The sequence below is a fragment of the Polypterus senegalus genome, chromosome 10 (assembly GCF_016835505.1).
Source record: "Polypterus senegalus isolate Bchr_013 chromosome 10, ASM1683550v1, whole genome shotgun sequence".
NCBI lineage: Eukaryota > Metazoa > Chordata > Cladistia > Polypteriformes > Polypteridae > Polypterus > Polypterus senegalus.
Window position 1 is genome coordinate 164,883,918 of NC_053163.1, and position 18,567 is coordinate 164,902,484.

Sequence of the window (18,567 nt, forward strand, 5' to 3'; positions counted from 1 at the left end):
CGTGCCAGCCAAGGGGTGTTTGAGAATAAATTAAAATAAAGAAATAACGGCATGCGGACATGAGGAGAGGCAGGCCGACAGACAGGTTATGGTTGGGCAAGACGTGCAGAACGCGGGGAGGGCGTCAGATTGTGACACTAGAGGACGACTGGAAGTCGTGGGGACGCACAAGCACAACAAGAATGAAAGTTGTCAGGGCAGGGAGAGGCACGCAAGTGGAGGAAGAGGAGGAAAGGAAATGGGTCTGGACAAGTTTTTTCAAGGACGTATCGGACATACTAATTGATAGTATATTTGACATAGTCGACTCGTCATTAGATACGGGGGGTCTTCCCAGACTGTCTTAAGAGTGCTGTAGTTAAACCCCTGCTCAAGAAAAATAATCTCGACTCCTCTGCTTTTGAAAATTTTAGACCCATTTCTAACCTGCCTTCCTTAAGCAAAATTCTAGAGAAGGCAGTCATTATGTAGCTAAATGACCACCTCAATAAACCTGCTATTCTCGATACGTTTCAGTCGGGTTTCAGAACAAATCGCAGCACAGAAACTGCACTCGTTAAAGTAGTAAATGACTTGCAGGTCAATGCAGGCAGAGGCCGTTTATCTGTTCTCATCCTCTTAGATCTGAGTGCCGCATTCGATACCATTGATCACGATATTCTTAGAAATCAATGGGTGGGCCTCTCTAGCAGGGTCTTAAATTGGTTTGAATCCTACCTGGCAGGTAGAAAATGCTTTGTAAGTTGTGCTAATTATACTTCAAAGACCCATGAAATTCTATATGGTGTTCCACAAGGCTCTCTCCTGGGTCCGCTGCTCTTTTCGATTTACATGCTTCCATTAGGTCAGGTTATCTCAGGGCATAACGTGAGCTACCATACCTATACTGATGACACACAACTGTACTTATCCATAGCCCCTGATGACCCCGACTCTCTTGATTCACTGACACAATGTCTAACTTGTGTTTCTGAATGGAGGAGTAGTAATTTTCTCAAACTAAATAAAGAAAAAAACAAAATTTTAGTGATTGGCAATGATGAGGTTATTAGAAATAAACTTGGTGCACCACCACCTGATCAAAGCACCGTGATGTCCCTACATTGATGTATTAAAGGCCAGAAGTCCACATGACCGTCATCATCAAGTCCTTCCATGAGAACCCTGAATACCAGAAGGACTGATTGAGGTCATTGATGTCAGGTAGAATGCCGAGAGGGGACTGGGTGGTCTCGTGGCCTGGAAACCCCTGCAGATTTTATTTTTTTTCTCCAGCCATCTGGAGTTTTTTTGTTTTTTCTGTCCTCCATGGCCATCGGACCTTACTTTTATTCTATGTTAGTTAGTGTTTCGCTTATTTTTTTTGTCTTTTTTCTCATCATGTAAAACACTTTGAGCTCAACATTATTTGTATGAAAGTGTACTATAGAAATAAATGTTGTTGTTGTTGGAGAAAGTCCTGGAGATTGGCGTCACGCATGTCTGGAGAGGATTTAGCAGCGGTCGAGGTACGCCACTAAAACACAAGGAAAAGGGAAACATGAGGAGAAGTAGGACTTGGAGTCCAGGGAAGGCGTGCAAAAGCCTGTGAACGTCAGGCTAAGCATCAGGACAGGCAAAATTTAAAGGGATGGCCACCGAAAACGCTAATCAATAATGAAAGTGCTTTTGCCAGAGGCCTGAAGTGTGACACCGCAACTCAAGTCCTAAACCCGAACAACCACCGCACACTAAAAGTGCACAGCACACCTTCAGTCCCATCATGATGATGATGATGATGATGTGAGTGCCACACACTCCCAGGTGACATCGCAAAGTAGTGCTGTGAGGCAAATGCTCCTCTAAATGCCAACGCCCAGAAAAAATAAGATTGATTCTACAACCCAAAAATATAATATCGGGATATAAATAAGAGTTTAGGAAAACATGCAGAAAACAAAAATTGATAATAAACACAGCTAGATCATAACAGTCAGATACTGAATAAGGACAGACAGAACAGAATGGAGGCAGGAGACCCAAAAGGGGATAACAAGATGGATAGGAAGGGGGACGGGAAAACAAGTAGAATACGAGTCGAGAGGTGTGGAGGTGACGGAGAGAGACAGCTGAGCACAAAGACCCAAGGCTGTCATGGCTGCCGTCTGCTCCATACGGACTTGAGGGGGCTGAACACTTAGGAGATCAGTCACTTTGTATTTTATATTTGTCGTTAATTAAGACCACTCAGTCACTTTGACATTAAAGAGTCTTGCTCTGGTGATCAGGGTGGCAAACATGCCAAGTACAATCCATATTAGTAATGTACTCTGGTGGACTGACCGGGATGGAAGGTTGTACCTTGTCTGCCAGAAGGACACCCTGCTGGAAGGAGCTACAAGATGGATGGGCGTCCCGAACAGGGTGAGTGCTGCTCCCTACAATAATGGAAGGGCAATAGGGAAAATGCACTGTGGGGACATAAAGTTCGCTGGTATGCCCCCAGGTGTGGACTCACACAGAGGTTCATGGGAGCTTTAGTCTTGGAGGAAAGCCTCGTTGGCCCCGAGAGGGCATAGCCAGGGAAAGACCTCCCCTAGTTGATGGGTGATCTACCTGATCCAGGAGCACTTCCCAGAATGCAGTGATGTGCTCGGCTGCTGGAAGTCCTGCCATGTCTGACCTAAAAGGGGCCAGCCAGCCTCACTCAGGGAGTTGGAGGTGGACAAGGCCTGCTTAGGAAGAGTAGAAGGAGGAAGGCCACTTCATATTGTGTTGTCCTAGATGGTGCTGTACTGTACAGGACTAAGAAAAAGAAGCCTGTCAAGGTTAAAGACTGTTGTTTGAACCTAGGACTGTCCTTGATAATTCTGGGACTCTGTGCTGCCCTCTAAAGGCCACACTATATACACACATACACAGTACAGAAATGGTACACAATGGGAGACAAAGGGAGAATAGAGGAATGGGTTAATACGGACTTGCAAATAGCTAGGAGGAGAGAAAAACAAAAGTGTTAAGGATGTCATGGAGGCTGACAAGGCAGTTTGATAGGCATGGATTAGAAAGAGGGGACAGCCAGGATAAGGTGACAAGTGTGACAAGCATATAGGTCAACAGGTAATCAGGGGACATGGAGAGAGGTATGAAGTCAGTGAAGAGAGGAGAAGTGGATAATGGAGCTGTGTACATCAGGAAGAGAGAGAAAGACACCAATGTGGGTTCAGAAATGTGACTACAAGCCTGGTATGAAGGAACAAAGGACCATTGTGAAAGCCAAAGAGCGGCTTATATTGGGGGAGAAGTGCTAAGCAAAGATGGCACGAGCACAGAGGACAACGTAATCACAAAGAGAGGATGAACACAGATCTATTGTGGAAGAGGCAAGAGTGGCAGACATTACATGAAGGGACAGGGACAAAAAAAAAAAAAACAGAACAGGCCATTCAGCCCAACAAGCTCTTCCATCCTAGTCATCTAGACTGTAAAAATTAACATCAAGTCGGATTTTGAGGGTCTCTAAGGTGCTGCTCTCCACTGCACTACTTGCTCATTTATTCCACGTGTCTATGTTTCTTTGCTATGGAGGAATATCTCAGGTAAAAATTAAACAAACAAATTCATTAAGTAATCAATTAATTAATAAAGGCAATGTGAAACAGGACGATAATTAAACTATAATATGAAATGGGAGTTTAATTAATTAAATGTCACATATTATACGTTTTTTGTATTCATTTCACCCCACGCAACATGAAAAACCCCTTTAAAATTAAAGCTGTCACTTCAACCCATCAAGGTTAGGAGGTCGGGTTCTACTGAGTCGCGAATAATCAGTAGTGCACCTTCGGTCATCAAGTGCCCAACTTAAAGCTGGCACTTCCGATGTAAGGTCCTACCAAAGCATTTGGAGTTAAAGTAGTTCACTTGCATCAGGAATTCTGGGTAACGTTTTCCTTGACTTGCACTCGCATCCAACACACAGAGTCAAAAACACAATTCAGCATGGGCACGAGCCACAGGATTCCCAAGTCAAGCAACGCGCCAATGTCCACACTGCAGGATGATTCACCAATCAAAAAACAGAACTCACTAGAGCCCGCCCTCTCCACTTTGACAAGCGTAAGTGACAGTTTCAGCTGTATTGTGTATTTCATGTTGTGTGATAATAAAACAGTATGATCTGTGGGTGTGTCCAATCCCTGTGAGCGATCTCATTGGCCAATTTGTCTTTGGTATAATATTATTGGCCAGTTTACCTTTGGTATGATTGGCCGTTTCTCTTTGGTGATACAATCAAAAAAGGAAGTGTGAGTGTGAGAGACATGTGAGGAGGAAAACGGGTGTAGGAGTCACACCGAGTCTTGCCTTCAAGAACAGGAAGTAAACAAGCAGACAGGAAGTGAGCAAGTTGACTCGAAATGGCACAAATCTGTAAATTTAACCAGCTTTGTCTATATATTCTTGTCCAGATCGTTAATGTGTATTTAAAATAGCAGCAGCCCCAGAACCAACCCCTGATGGTCACCCCTTTCGATATCACCCAATTCTGAAAACGTTTCCCTCTCCATAACCCTTTCCTTCCTGCGTTTGAGCCAATTTTATACCCACCTACAAGACTGTGCCCTAGATTCCCACTTCTTTTAGTCTGAGCACAAAGGTTTTAGGTGGTACCATCTGAAAATGAAGCTAAAGATCTTCATGTGTGCCACTCTGATCGTAGGCTTTTGTCGTTTCCTCGTAGAATCGAAATGAGGGAAAAGGAAGAGCGGGAGGTGTGGAGAGGGTCACACGACTGGGAGTGCTGGGTGACAATTTGTCCATGGAAGTCACAGTTGCCTAAGTGGGAGGAAGCCTCCCCTAGTGGGGTAGGCTCCTGCGGGACACGGGCCCATCAGCAGTCCAGGATAAGCCGGCTTTAAACAAACAACTGTTTTGTCAAATGGGTCTGAGGAGGCTCTGCAATGGCGGCAAACGACAGGAAGGAGGAGCGCGAAGGAATTAATATGTACCGCACAATCACATCCTTAAGCTGGGAGATTTAGACGAGCTTATGTTAACAGAAGCCCAAATTTACTGTAATGACAGCGTATTTACATTAAATAAAAATACGAAATCAATATGTAAATGTAATGTTTGTTGTAGCTAATGCGGCAGATTGAACCGCGAGCAGCTAAGTGACGTGCGGGGGGGTGGTGAAGCACACAGGCAAGGCGTCCGGTTTGCTGGAAGATATTTGTAAAGGTCGTCCTTTAAAGCTTTTTTGCATGTGTCATCAGAAATGCTTTTCACCATTTGGCTGCCCTCATGAAAACTTTCTGTGTCTTCAATCCTCCAGCAATTTCATCCCACCGTAGGCGGGGACAGACGAGGCCGTAACTTGCGTCATATTTAGCAGACTACAAACCTCAGCTGGTCCTAAAATTGAGAAGAGGGAAGAAATGGGAGAGCTGAAACAGAAAGTCTGGGATCAGTGCGTCTGCTTTAGAAGGACAACAAGTTCCATCAACCATTTCAGAAAGGGGCAAATACACAGACTGGAGCGCGCCAGTCTTAAAAACGACTCTGACGTGTTGGGGCAAATCTCAGAATAAGTGGCCACCTTCCTTCTGGTGTTATTTCACCAGAATATCCCCCCATAGCTGGATTTGGGGAACAGAATAGGAATAATAAAATAGCGACAAATGTCTGAGCCACTCCATTATTAACGTGCTATACGAGTCCGGTGTTCAGACCTACGCTTATTTAAGGAAAACAAACCCCTTACCCTTGATAATAATCTGGGAAGGCTGGACCGGGAAGGGAACATCCACCCGCACCATTTTAAGTCTTTAAAAATGTCTTGAAATTGGTATTTGGGAAGGATTATGAGGACGGCAACAGTAATGCAGCACTGCTGCTTTGTCATAATAGGGTCCCCAGGCGACCCTGTTGTCCCTTTTAGAATTTATTACGTAGACCAAAACAGAATGCCCTAAATCCCATCCCATCCTCGTCGCCAAATGAGTTGCAATTGACTCAACACCACAAAGCATCTGCAGTGTGGTGAACTGAATGGTGGTCAGTCACAAACATGCAACGTCTGACTGAGGAGTGGTCTCCAGGCATTGTGAGCTAAAATGAGAAACCCCCTTAGTCAAGCGTGAAGACGCTTTCTGAAGACTGGTGAGGGAAGCGCTACCTGGCGACATCAGCGGAGCTCTCAGTGCACAGCTTTACTGAGTGACATTGCCACTACACTTCACCTGTCAGTCAGTCAGTCATTGTCCAACCCGCTGTATCCTAACACAGGGTCACGGGGATCTGCTGGAGCCAATCCCAGCCAACACAGGGCACAAGGCAGGAACAATCCCTGGGCAGGGTGCCAGTCCACCGCAGGGCACACACACACCCACACACCAAGCACACACTAGGGACAATTTAGGATCTTAAATGCACCTAACCTGCATGTCTTTGGACAGTGGGTGGAAACCCACACAGACACGGGGACCAGGAGACACAGGCCCAGGAAGCGAAACCAGGTCTCCTTACTGTGAGGCAGCAGCGCTACCACTGTGTCACCGTACCACATACACTCCACCTGTCCACAATGTAAATATCAAGTGCACACCATGACGCATCTCAAGTTAAAAGACTTGCACTGTGGTAACTGCTGGCAGCCAGTGGAGAATCTGTGATCTCCGGATATTAATGGTGCTCCTTCTCAGCGTGAGCTAAAGGAATAACTCCTTTATCTGAAGACACAAGGAGGGGATGAGAGCAGAGCACTTCCTGGTGATGTCAGCTTAGCTCTCTCTTTCTCTTCCACCCAGACCACAATCTACTGCACTCTGCACTGACACCACACTAGTGCACTGTCACGGGCTCACACCACAAAGACTTGCACTGCAGTGGACTGCCAATGGCCAGTCGCAAACCTGGTTTAGAAGATGTCTCCTTCCAGAATGAGCTAACAGGAGAACGCCCTTCTGTCAGCCACGCAGAGACCATTTCTGGACGCAGCGAGCAGAGCTCATCCTGGTGACGTTAGCCAAGCTCTTTCTGAAGCCCTCACATTCAGTAGCATATCACAAACTCTTAACGTGTACCACCGAGCACAATTCTATCTACCTACATTAAGTGGAGTCTTTCCTTTTGGATTGCAGACCCTACTTCGGTGTTACGTGTTATTTATTGCACAAATCTATCTATCTATCTATCTAGATATATATTATATATATATATATATATATATAAATCAAATGTCTGTCTGTCTGCTTTTTACAAGAGAACTACTTAACGGATTTAGATCGGGCTTTTTTCTATAATTTGCTTGAACATTCCGGTTGATTTTGCGACTTCTCTCATTGCGCTATGTATCATAGTTCACTTGCAGGAGCGAGATATTTGCGCTAATCTGAGACAGAGGCTGCGGGCCAAGGGAAGGGGGAAGCATGACGTCAGGAGTGAGGGGCCGGACAGGGCTTTCCTCACTGTGCTGTTTCACTACTCGCTACTTGCTGTTGACTTGGACCGAGTGACTGATAAGTCAGGAAGCGCTTGGCTATTTGCATTAGGGTTGCATGGTATACCAGTATGGGAAAAGTACCGAAAAACACAAATTTTAAAATGGGTACCAGCATTTCCGGATTTTCAGGTGTAGAAGTGAACATCAGCTTTCCTCTCACTCTCACTCAAGAGACTCACTGTTGAAATAATGTCAGTAACTGCACACTTCGACATGATTAGAAGTTCATGGGGAACCTTACTGCTTTGTACACAATCACAACTTCTGTGAAGCCAAAACAACTTGCACACTTCGACGCAACTGTAACTTCATAGGGGACCCACTACCCCCTTTATCACTTTGGTGCAAATTGGGACTTCACAGGGAAACAAAACACCTTACTGGGATCTGGACTTCATGGCTAAAAAGAAGGAAGTCCCAAGGAGGGTGAAGTAGGATTTTGGGGGCCAGGGGAAACTGGAGTTTTGTGTTACCATTTTGGTCCCAGTACTGAGGTTTGAAAGTTGATATTGATACCGATTTCAAAATTTTAGTACTGATTAAACACTAATTTGCATAAAACATGAGAAAAATATTTGCCCCCCAACCCCAGAAAAATCTGTTCTTATCAAAAAATGAATCTAATTGTAAACAATTCAGAGAAAACTGTCATGATGTTGGTGTTTCACAGTCTGAAAGTGCAATCTTAGCACTGCTCTGTAGTGGCTGCATATCCGAGTGCCAGTCAGCGACACTGTGGTTCAAGTTCTAGGTATACATTCCAGGAGCTTAATGGCAGAACGTAAACCTTATTTATTACTTAATTATGACATAAACAGACGGATTTGTGTAGGAATAGGCAGAGTGTGCACATTGCGAGCGTCTACAGGGCTCAAATAAGGTAAGTAAACCGACACCAGCCGCTGACACCCTCCACTCTTTCAGCCGTAGACCAGACAAAGTTGCTTCTGGCCATTCCAGAGTAGCCCCCACTTCCACCCCGCTATTTAAAGACCAAACAGTCAATTGAAGGCCCAGACAGCTGATATCCACTGAACGAGCTGCACCAGTGATGATTTAGGAGCGGTTCAGGGGTGATTAGTTACTTTTGTGATTTATATTTGTAATGAATTCCGGCCTCTTCGAGAGCTAATTATTTCTTCCAAAAAGCACACAACGCAATGGTTTCACATATAAATTAACATAAAACGTCTGTTGCCGCATGCTGTAGGTGCTGTTGGCGTCCCTGGCAGCAGTGGCTTCACTGGAGCAGCTAAATGGACACTGGCTGCCTGGCTGTCTTCGTGTGGCAGTGCGACACAATCTGGTTTGTACCACTGGACATCACAAGTGGTCGTCCTGTAGGCACATCAGCCACACGGATGTTTTCAGCACCACGATCAGCTGGGGACCAATCGGCTGATCCCGGTATGTCACTTTTGTTTTTGATCTCCAACTCAAGATCACTTGAGATCCCAGCTGAAGACTCACTACTTCAGTTTACTACACCCTGACTAGAGCTGCTGATTAACTGTACAGACTGCACCTCTGTTGTTAGTCATTAGCACTAAAACATAAGTAAAATGAGAGTTAGAATTTGTTACTAATCCAAACCTGTTCTGTTTCTAATCTCGGTACTCAAATGTGACACTTGGTGCCACTGCCCACCTGCCAAGTTGTTTTGCCTACCTAAGGTAAAGTCATCTCTGACAGAGGATGGCAGGAATCATCGGGTATAGGGGTCCTTTCATCGGATTGTCTGGCCCAGCTCTGACTCTGCTGTGGAATGGCCAATAGGGGGAGGCTGCTTGATGGCCGAGGTCTCCATGACTCTGAACAAATCCAAATCGTATTATGGGATATCATCTACTGTTGAATTCTGCTCTGTCCTTTTAATATTTCTTTTGCATGATTGTATTGTATTGAGGATTAATTGTGCGCTGTTTTGCGTATAATGTTGTATTTACCCCCTTTTTTGACACCCACTACATGCAAAGGGGTCTCTCTTTGAGCTGCCTTTCCTGAGGTTTCTTCCATTTTTTTTCCTACCAAGGTTTTTTTTTTGGGAGTTTTTCCTTGTCTTCTTAAAGTGTCAAGGCTTGGGGAGCTGTCAAAAGGCAGAGCCTGTTAAAGCCCACTGCGGCACTTTTTGGGCTTTAACAATAACAAATGGTATTATATTGCATTGTATTGGACAAGTTAGAACTGCCCTTTGTCACCAATTCTGTTCATAACTTTTATGGACAGAATTTCTAGGCGCAGCCAGGGTGTTGAGGGGGTCTGGTTTGGTGGACTCAGGATTGGGTCACTGCTTTTTGCAGATGATGTTGTCCTGTTTGCTTCATCAGGCCGTGATCTTCAGCTCTTTCTGGATCGGTTCGCAGCTGAGTGTGAAGCGGCTGGGATGAGAATCAGCACCTCCAAATCCGAGACCATGGTCCTCAGCCGGAAAAGGGTGGAGTGCCCTCTCAAGATCCTGCTCCAAGTGAAGGAGTTCAAGTATCTCGGGGTCTTGTTCACGAGTGAGGGAAGAATGGAGCGCGAGATCGACAGGCAGATCGGTGTGACATCTGCAGTGATGTGGACTCTGCATCGGTCTGTCGTGGTGAAAAAAGAGCTGAGCCGTAAGGCAAAGCTCTCAATTTACCAGTCGATCTACGTTCCTACCCTCACCTACGGTCATGAGCTGTGGGTAGTGACCGAAAGAACGAGATCGCGAATACAAGCGGCCGAAATGAGTTTCCTCCGCAGGGTGTCTGGGCTTTCCCTTAAAGATCTGGTGAGAAGCTCAGAGTAGAGCCGCTGCTCCTCCGCATCGAGATGAGTCAGATGAGGTGGCTCTGGTATCTGATCAGGATGCCCCAGGACTCCTCCCTGGTGAGGTGTGTTCTGGGCACGTCTAACCGGGAGGAGGCCCTGGGGAAGACCCAGGACATGCTGGAGGGACCATGTCTCCTAACTGGCCTGGGAACACCTCAGGATTCCCCCAGAAGAGCTAGAAGAAGTGGCCGGGAAAAGGGAAGTCTGGGCCTCTCTGCTCAAGCTGCTGCCCACGCGACCCGATCTCGGATAAACGGAAGAGGATGGATGAATGGATGGAAGTTAGAGTCTGATTCAGCAATAATTCACAAAACATCATCCACAGAGTTTTGCTTTACACATTCGCTTCGATCTCTCGCCAGATGTCGATGCCATCTTAGAGGTTGTCTGCTCGTCGCTACTCATGCACACGCAGGGAATCGAAGTGAAATCGACAAAGCTAACTCTCCTTCTAACAAAGGGAGTTGAACTAAAACATAGTGGTGAGTTCTGTCACAGTTTACCACCGATTACTGTCCTCTACCCCTGAATTTCAACAAAAGTCGCCATTCGCCCCGAAAGAGTGTCTTTTTCTGTCGGTCAGTATTAAAAAAGGCCAAATTAAATCCACTGTGATTCAGTGTTGTATAGCAAATCATGTGAAAACTTCCAAGGGGGTGAATACTTTTCTTTTTTGACAGACACTTATAAGCTTAGCTAAATCCACATAAAAATTTGTATATCTCGAATAAGCAAACCCACAGACACCTAAGATAACCCAAGTCCAGCGGCCATGTTATATCAAAGTGAATGAACTCACTCGCCAGAATTTTAATCAAATTACCAAAACTAGCCCACCGGAGCAAAAAATAAGTTAAAATGAGCGAAAAGAGTTAAGCAAAAAGAGATGAGACTCGCCTCTACCAAAAATGAGGTCATGCCGCAGTAAAACACAAAGCTTAAGTGTGACCGCTGGATATGAAATGTGCTAGACCCCCATGTTTAATGTGAACTAAACTGGGGGTGCCACCCCTCTGACAGGAGTTTATATAGCGCCTTTCCCTTTCAACAGACAGCCCCATTACAAGGCAGTGATAACTCTGCATATCTCAAATGCCCGGATAATCAGCTTTCATAAATGTGTGCCATGAGTCAACACCCTCAAGGCTGCATATGCCCCTCTTCCTAAGCAATCCAAGACCACGGCATTGACCTTAGGATGTGCAATGAAGGCCTTCCACCAGAGCCAGTGGGACTTTTAATTAAAAAATAGAAAAGGGAGTATAAAGCAAACATCATGGAGGATCATAAACTAATGTTAGGAAAAATATCTCACGTCATAGAGTGCCATCTCAAAACAAAGTGACATGGGACCAGGTGGAATGGCGTGCCACATCAGAGTGAAGTGATCCTGAGCCACACGGGTCAGCTCTGTTCAATGGACTCCCAGAATTCACCGGGGGCTGCGCTCAGCTGCTACAACTAATTACGCGCCAATGAGTGATCAGACGCCTGCTGGGCCGCAAGTGCATTGGCTGCGCTCGATTCTCTGCCCTCGGTAGCGGTTGTCACTCCTGCCGTGCTTTTAATGTATCAGCTTTGGAGGCCCACCGTGGTTTGGGACCTGGAACAGGCAAAAAAAATAAAAATAAAAATAAAAATAACTGTATGACCTCCCCCTCACTACCATCCCACACTCTGGGGGGAAATGGAGTATCTTTTCTGTATTGCGAAAATGTATATTTCTCTAAAACTGAGTGGCACTTCCAAAGTCCCATCACCCCTAAACAGGCAAACTACATTTTTTTCCCCTAAGTTGGCTAAATGAATATCAGCAGTGCCGACACTTTAGTTGCATCTTCTCCGCAAACCTGCCATGTCGCCTCCTTAGCAACCTCAGAGGACAAAGCAGCTGGTTGCTGCCTGCATTATGATGCCATCTAGTGGCAATTGAGCCTCCTTCTATTAAACAGGCGCGGAGGCAATGCGAGGAGGTCCAACAATGGAGCTAAATGGTGTGAGCTGAACAGCAATGCATAAAAACACGAGAACACAAATACCCACCGACTGCTCAATTATTTCTTGTTAACAGGAAAATGGCAAGGGATGAGAAGGACAAACTTATGAAGAAATATAGCCAGGTGCCCCCAAACCAAAAGAAGCTCATTCATGAATGTGAAGTCAGACCACAATTTACACCCTATAGCATCCGCAAAAGGTGCGACCTGGTGGGCTCAACGGCAAGACCGAATACCCCCAGAAAGTGGCCCCATTCATTCATAGAACTGGGACAGAAAGACGGTGAAAAGAACATCCTTCTTATACTCGGTACAAAAAAAACAAACAGAAGAGTGGCCAGTGTGCTTGGAAGGTGACACGTATCCCACCACTATGGACTGGAAAAGATCTAATAGCCGAGAATAATGAAGATCTAATATGGGAGTAAATGATAACATTACACAAAGTTATTGTCTACGTTTACATGCATTTCTATTACTATTTAATTTAATATTGTTTTTTGTATCAGTATACTGCTGCTGGATTATGTGAATGTCCCCTTGGGATTAATAAAGCATCTATCTATCTGTCTATCTATCTAAACCATTCGGCACGGTCAAGGTGGCCAATCTTTGTAAGTTTCAGGTGAGACCGAGATATGCAGAATGTTTCTGACCTCGTCTGGTAAATCAAGACTGAGAGGGGGTGAGGCCATGTTAGGGGGGGCATGCTGATGGGGTGACAGTACAGTTCAGTGTACCACTGAAAAAGAGAGCAAAGGTCCAAAGAGGCATGGCAGCAGAAGTCCTGAAATCTATTTGACACTTTATTGCCCCTACTCCTCAATGCAGGTAAGGTCTCATGTTTCCTTTGTCACCTGTCCCATGTCTCCCAACCCTCAGAATACAAAGCCGTGACACTACCTGGCCTGGCTGGTCATCGCAGTTGGCGTTATGTCTGGTGTCAACACATAAAGGCTGTTATTCCTTGGTAAGTGCAGACTTCGGAGAACAGTCTGGAAGAGAAAAAACAAACTAAATGAACCACTGGTACAAGCAGCCGCCATCTTAACTCTCACCTTCTCTCACTTCGTGGCTGGTGTTGCCCACAAGACATTCGTCCTTTACACTAACACATTGAATTAGGGGGTGGTGGGTTCTACTGAATTCCCTTCTCCCTACTACCTACCAAATGAACTTAAACCATTTTGGGCTTAGAACCTAAGAACTGTGACAACTGAGAGGAGACCACTCAGTCCATCAAGCTAATAGCTAAGCTGTCCTAATATCTGATCCAAGCGAGACCCCGCTTAGACCCACTTGTGCAATAAAAGGCACAATACATGAGAGAGCGACAGAGAAAAGACATGACAACTCACAATGTCTGTGACGTCCCCAGTTTTCCAGCCCTTCAGTTGCATTTTGGAGGCTGGGATCTGGAGCTCCATTTCAAGGATTTGCTTCATTTCACCTGAAAGGGGAAAGCAGAGATCTTATGAGGGCGAGGAGTGTATTCAGGTATTGTGGCGTAATCAGCCGGATGTGTCATCTGGAATAAAAAATAATATGCGTAAAGACAACTGTGTCCAACATGTCTGATATTTGCTAGGCCCGAGTCCACTTTGAAGTGAAAGCAGTGCTCTTCTAGAAGCAGGACTGGCCAACAGATCTACTTTAGATGGAGGTGGAGAAGTTCTTCTACCACGCTAGGTACAGCTGGCACATTAAGCCTCTCTGATAGCACTACATGTATCTGGCGTCAGAGGTCGACATCTCTATATATGTAAAATCCAACGTCTGTCTGTCTGCTTTTCAAGAGAGGACTACGTCATGGACTTAGATCGGGTTGTTTTCTAGAATTTGCTTGAATATTCCGGTTGATTTTGAACCAACTTCCCTCTTCGCCCTAAGAATCATAGTTCACTTGCAGGACCGTTATATTGGCGCTAATCCAAGAGAGAGGCTGCAGGCAGAGGGGAGGGTGGAAGCGTGACGTCAGGAGTGGGGGGCCGGGTGGGGCCCTCCTCACTGTCCTGTTTCACTACCATGCGGGCAGAGACACGGGGGATGGCTAGTTTCTGATCAAATGTCCACAGCAAGTTGGTTACTCCCAAAGAAACGTGGCTAAAGGGTGAATTGTAGGACCAGACATTTGTTGAGGATTCAGGTGACTTGAAAACTTTTACAAAATTAGTAGGGGGTCCAGCAAAAACAAAATGGAATCAAACAACAACATATTGTTCTTTTGGGTGCAGTGGTCAGCATTGCGGCCTTACAGCTCCTACCTGGCCATTGTCTTTGTGAAGTCTCAATGCGCCCCTGTTGACTTTCCCCTCTGTGAAGTTGCCCTCTGGTGGTCCTGTTGCCCTGTTAGGGGGCTCCCAGGATAGCTGGACTCAGCGTTGTTCAAGTTCACACCCCACAAGAACTTGCTCACGGTTCAGGTCACACAGATTAAAAGGAATAAGCTCACGTTTGTAGTTCACCATTTCAATTCTGAACTAGCTCACAGTCAGTTCATTTTGTATTTTTTAAGGAGTGAGAATAAATGACCCCTGAATTTACTTTCTTCAATTTTGCATGCCTTACATTAGGCTAATACAGTGGTTTTGAATAAAATAATTATGAAGACTTTTTTATTTAAATACACTTTATTGAATTATACCCAGCAACAAACATGTATAACCATATACAGTGGTGTGAAAAACTATTTGCCCCCTTCCTGATTTCTTATTCTTTTGCATGTTTGTCACACAAAATGTTTCTGATCATCAAACACATTTAACCATTAGTCAAATATAACACAAGTAAACACAAAATGCAGTTTTTAAATGATGGTTTTTATTATTTAGGGAGAAAAACAAATCCAAACCTACATGGCCCTGTGTGAAAAAGTAATTGCCCCCTGAACCTAATAACTGGTTGGGCCACCCTTAGCAGCAATAACTGCAATCAAGCGTTTGCGATAACTTGCAATGAGTCTCTGACAGCGCTCTGGAGGAATTTTGGCCCACTCATCTTTGCAGAATTGTTGTAATTCAGCTTTATTTGAGGGTTTTCTAGCATGAACCGCCTTTTTAAGGTCATGCCATAGCATCTCAATTGGATTCAGGTCAGGACTTTGACTAGGCCACTCCAAAGTCTTCATTTTGTTTTTCTTCAGCCATTCAGAGGTGGATTTGCTGGTGTGTTTTAGGTCATTGTCCTGTTGCAGCACCCAAGATCGCTTCAGCTTGAGTTGACGAACAGATGGCCGGACATTCTCCTTCAGGATTTTTGGTAGACAGTAGAATTCATGGTTCCATCTATCACAGCAAGCCTTCCAGGTCCTGAAGCAGCAAAACAACCCCAGACCATCACACTACCACCACCATATTTTACTGTTGGTATGATGTTCTTTTTCTGAAATGCTGTGTTCCTTTTACGCCAGATGTAACGGGACATTTGCCTTCCATAAAGTTCAACTTTTGTCTCATCAGTCCACAAGGTATTTTCCAAAAGTCTTGGCAATCACTGAGATGTTTCTTAGCAAAATTGAGACGAGCCCTAATGTTCTTTTTGCTTAACTGTGGTTTGCGTCTTGGAAATCTGCCACGCAGGCCGTTTTTGCCCAGTCTCTTTCTTATGGTGGAGTCGTGAACACTGACCTTAATTGAGGCAAGTGAGGCCTGCAGTTCTTTAGACGTTGTCCTGGGGTCTTTTGTGACCTCTCGGATGAGTCGTCTCTGCGCTCTCGGGGTCATTTTAGTCGGCCGGCCACTCCTGGGAAGGTTCACCACTGTTCCATGTTTTTGCCATTTGTGGATAATGGCTCTCACTGTGGTTCGCTGGAGTCCCAAAGCTTTAGAAATGGCTTTATAACCTTTACCAGACTGATAGATCTCAATGACTTCTGTTCTCATTTGTTCCTGAATTTCTTTGGATCTTGGCATGATGTCTAGCTTTTGAGGTGCTTTTGGTCGACTTCTCTGTGTCAGGCAGCTCCTATTGAAGGGATTTCTTGATTGAAACAGGTGTGGCAGTAATCAGGAAATTGAACTCAGGTGTGATACACCACAGTTAGGTGATTTTTGAACAAGGGGGCAATTACTTTTTCACACAGGGCTGTGTAGGGTTGGATTTGTTTTTCTCAATAAATAATAAAAACCATCATTTAAAAACTGCATTTTGTGTTTACTTGTGTTATATTTGACTAATGGTTAAATGTGTTTGATGATCAGAAACATTTTGTGTGACAAACATGCAAAAGAATAAGAAATCAGGAAGGGGGCAAATAGTTTTTCACACCACAGTATGCTAATATCCTCCTGGTCAAAAGAGAAATTAAATAGATGCAAGTAGACATATAAATGGCCGCTCGATTTCCAACCGTCTGACACAAATGGTGACAGTTGAACTCGCGTGTAGGTGAACTCACCGATTACGCTGCCAGTCGATATTCGCGTCACAAATTGTATGTCCAACGGGGAAAAATATAAAGTGGCCTCACGAAGTACAACATTCTCCTAAAAGCGAAAGTGGAGGTTCACCACCTGCTTGTGTCCACCAGGGTGCTGCTTAAGCACAAGCAGGCAGACACAGACAGCGCCGATTTGATTTGATGATATTTTTCTCCCAAATACAAATAAATGACAAAACATTTGTACGAAATAAATATTCGTACTCATCCGAATACCGTATTCAGATTCGGCTCCACCCCTACATTACGGGGTAAGGCAAAATGTTTAATCTGGACCGAAACCAGATCCAGAATGTCGCCTAAAACTGAACTGGCTCACGTTCAAGTTCCTCACTTAAAAATACATTAGGGGGCTTCGCTCGTCAACCCCCGTGTTTGGTTTTCCGGATACACACTTTTAAGATTTTTTTTTTTCTTTGAATCTTTGCCATTTCATTAGTTTCACTTTTATTTCAGAACTTCGTTAAAAACAATATTTGTAATCTTGTGAGTCCCAATATGCTGAATCTTTTAAATGAGGTCAGTGAGACGTGTTTCATGACTTTGTACCCTAATTCAGGACAGGTGTCTCTGTTTGGAATTTCAGCACAGACAACACGATCTTCATCTTCATCATCATCAGCAGTTCATCATTTTTTTTCCACAGTAACCAATAAATGCATGTGCTTTTGAAATTCTCGGATTTAAACTTCACAGCCTTACAATATTTCTGACATATCACCTGTGTCCATATATTCAATCTCTATTCACCTTTTCGTTATTTCTCTGAGTAATAATTTCATATTTTTTTGCGCTAATGTGATCTTTACTTTCATTTTTTTCTGCTTTCATATTCTGTATCTTCCACTGCGTGTGTTTGTCCCCTACGTTTTTTTTGGAGTCTTTTGAATCCCAGTCTTCATTTTCTCTAACCTGCTCTGCGTGTGTTTGCCCCCCTTGTTTTTCAACCTCTTTATGAAGTTTTACTTTGTTTTCTACTCTTTGTCTTTTATTTCTGACCTCACTTTGTCCTGCTTTTTTTTTTTTTATATGACACCTGGTCTGTGGTGATTATTTTCCATTTTATCCGAGTAATAATTTCCGTTTGTTTGCGCTCCTGTGATCTTTACTTTCTTTTTTTTTTGATACTTTCTAATTTTCCTGCTTTCATATTCTTTAACCTTCTCCGCATGTGTATCGCAGCAAATTTTTTTTGAGCCTTTCAAATTCCACTGCTTTCATAATCTCTTACCTGCTCTGCATGTGTATAGCGCCAACGTTTCTGAACGTCTTTATGAAGTTCTACTTTGTCTTTTAATTCTGAACCTGCTTTTTTTCTTTTTCAATTCCACTTGTTCCGGGCCGATTATTACTTTCCTTATTTTCTGAATTTGCACTTAGATTATTCTTTTTCTTTTTTGTCTCTCCAACGCTTTTGAGTCTGTTTTCTTCTCCACTTAGTCGTCTACGTTTCACTTATAACGTATTGTCCTTATGCGCTTTTACATGCGCTGAGAGCCCTGGATCTGTGTCTGCTCAAATCCGTACACTCACACGACCGAATGTGTTGCTGCCCGTGCTCTTATTTATTTGTAAGTAGGGCGTCTCTTGCAAGAAACTCATGTACTACGTCATCACGAGATGGTCCTGACTCAAACTCTTGGCACAAAGTCTCATGTTTGAGGTCCCCACGAGACGCTCCGTGGCCAGTCTCTTTCGTCTCGCGGGTCTTTTAAGTGTCTTCCATGATCTTCACGTGAAGATCACGTCTCATCTCCCATCTTTCTCTCCCAGTATTTTTTTTTATAATAGAGAGATTATGTTAAGTCCACCGTTCTTAAAAAATGAGCTTGGTCAATGAAAGCGCC

The 18,567-nt window shown here is 44.3% G+C and overlaps 1 protein-coding gene across 1 annotated transcript in view; it reads right to left on the reverse strand.

The window, feature by feature from the left end:
- faf1 (Fas (TNFRSF6) associated factor 1) overlaps nucleotides 1-18,567 on the reverse strand; it is a 218,093-nt gene that overhangs the window by 148,876 nt on the left and 50,650 nt on the right. Inside the window, exons 5-6 of the mRNA XM_039767268.1 lie at nucleotides 13,641-13,732; nucleotides 13,186-13,277 (exon numbers count right to left, since the gene is read on the reverse strand). Of these exons, the coding sequence (XP_039623202.1) occupies nucleotides 13,186-13,277; nucleotides 13,641-13,732 (184 nt within the window). The remainder of the gene's footprint in view (nucleotides 1-13,185; nucleotides 13,278-13,640; nucleotides 13,733-18,567) is intronic.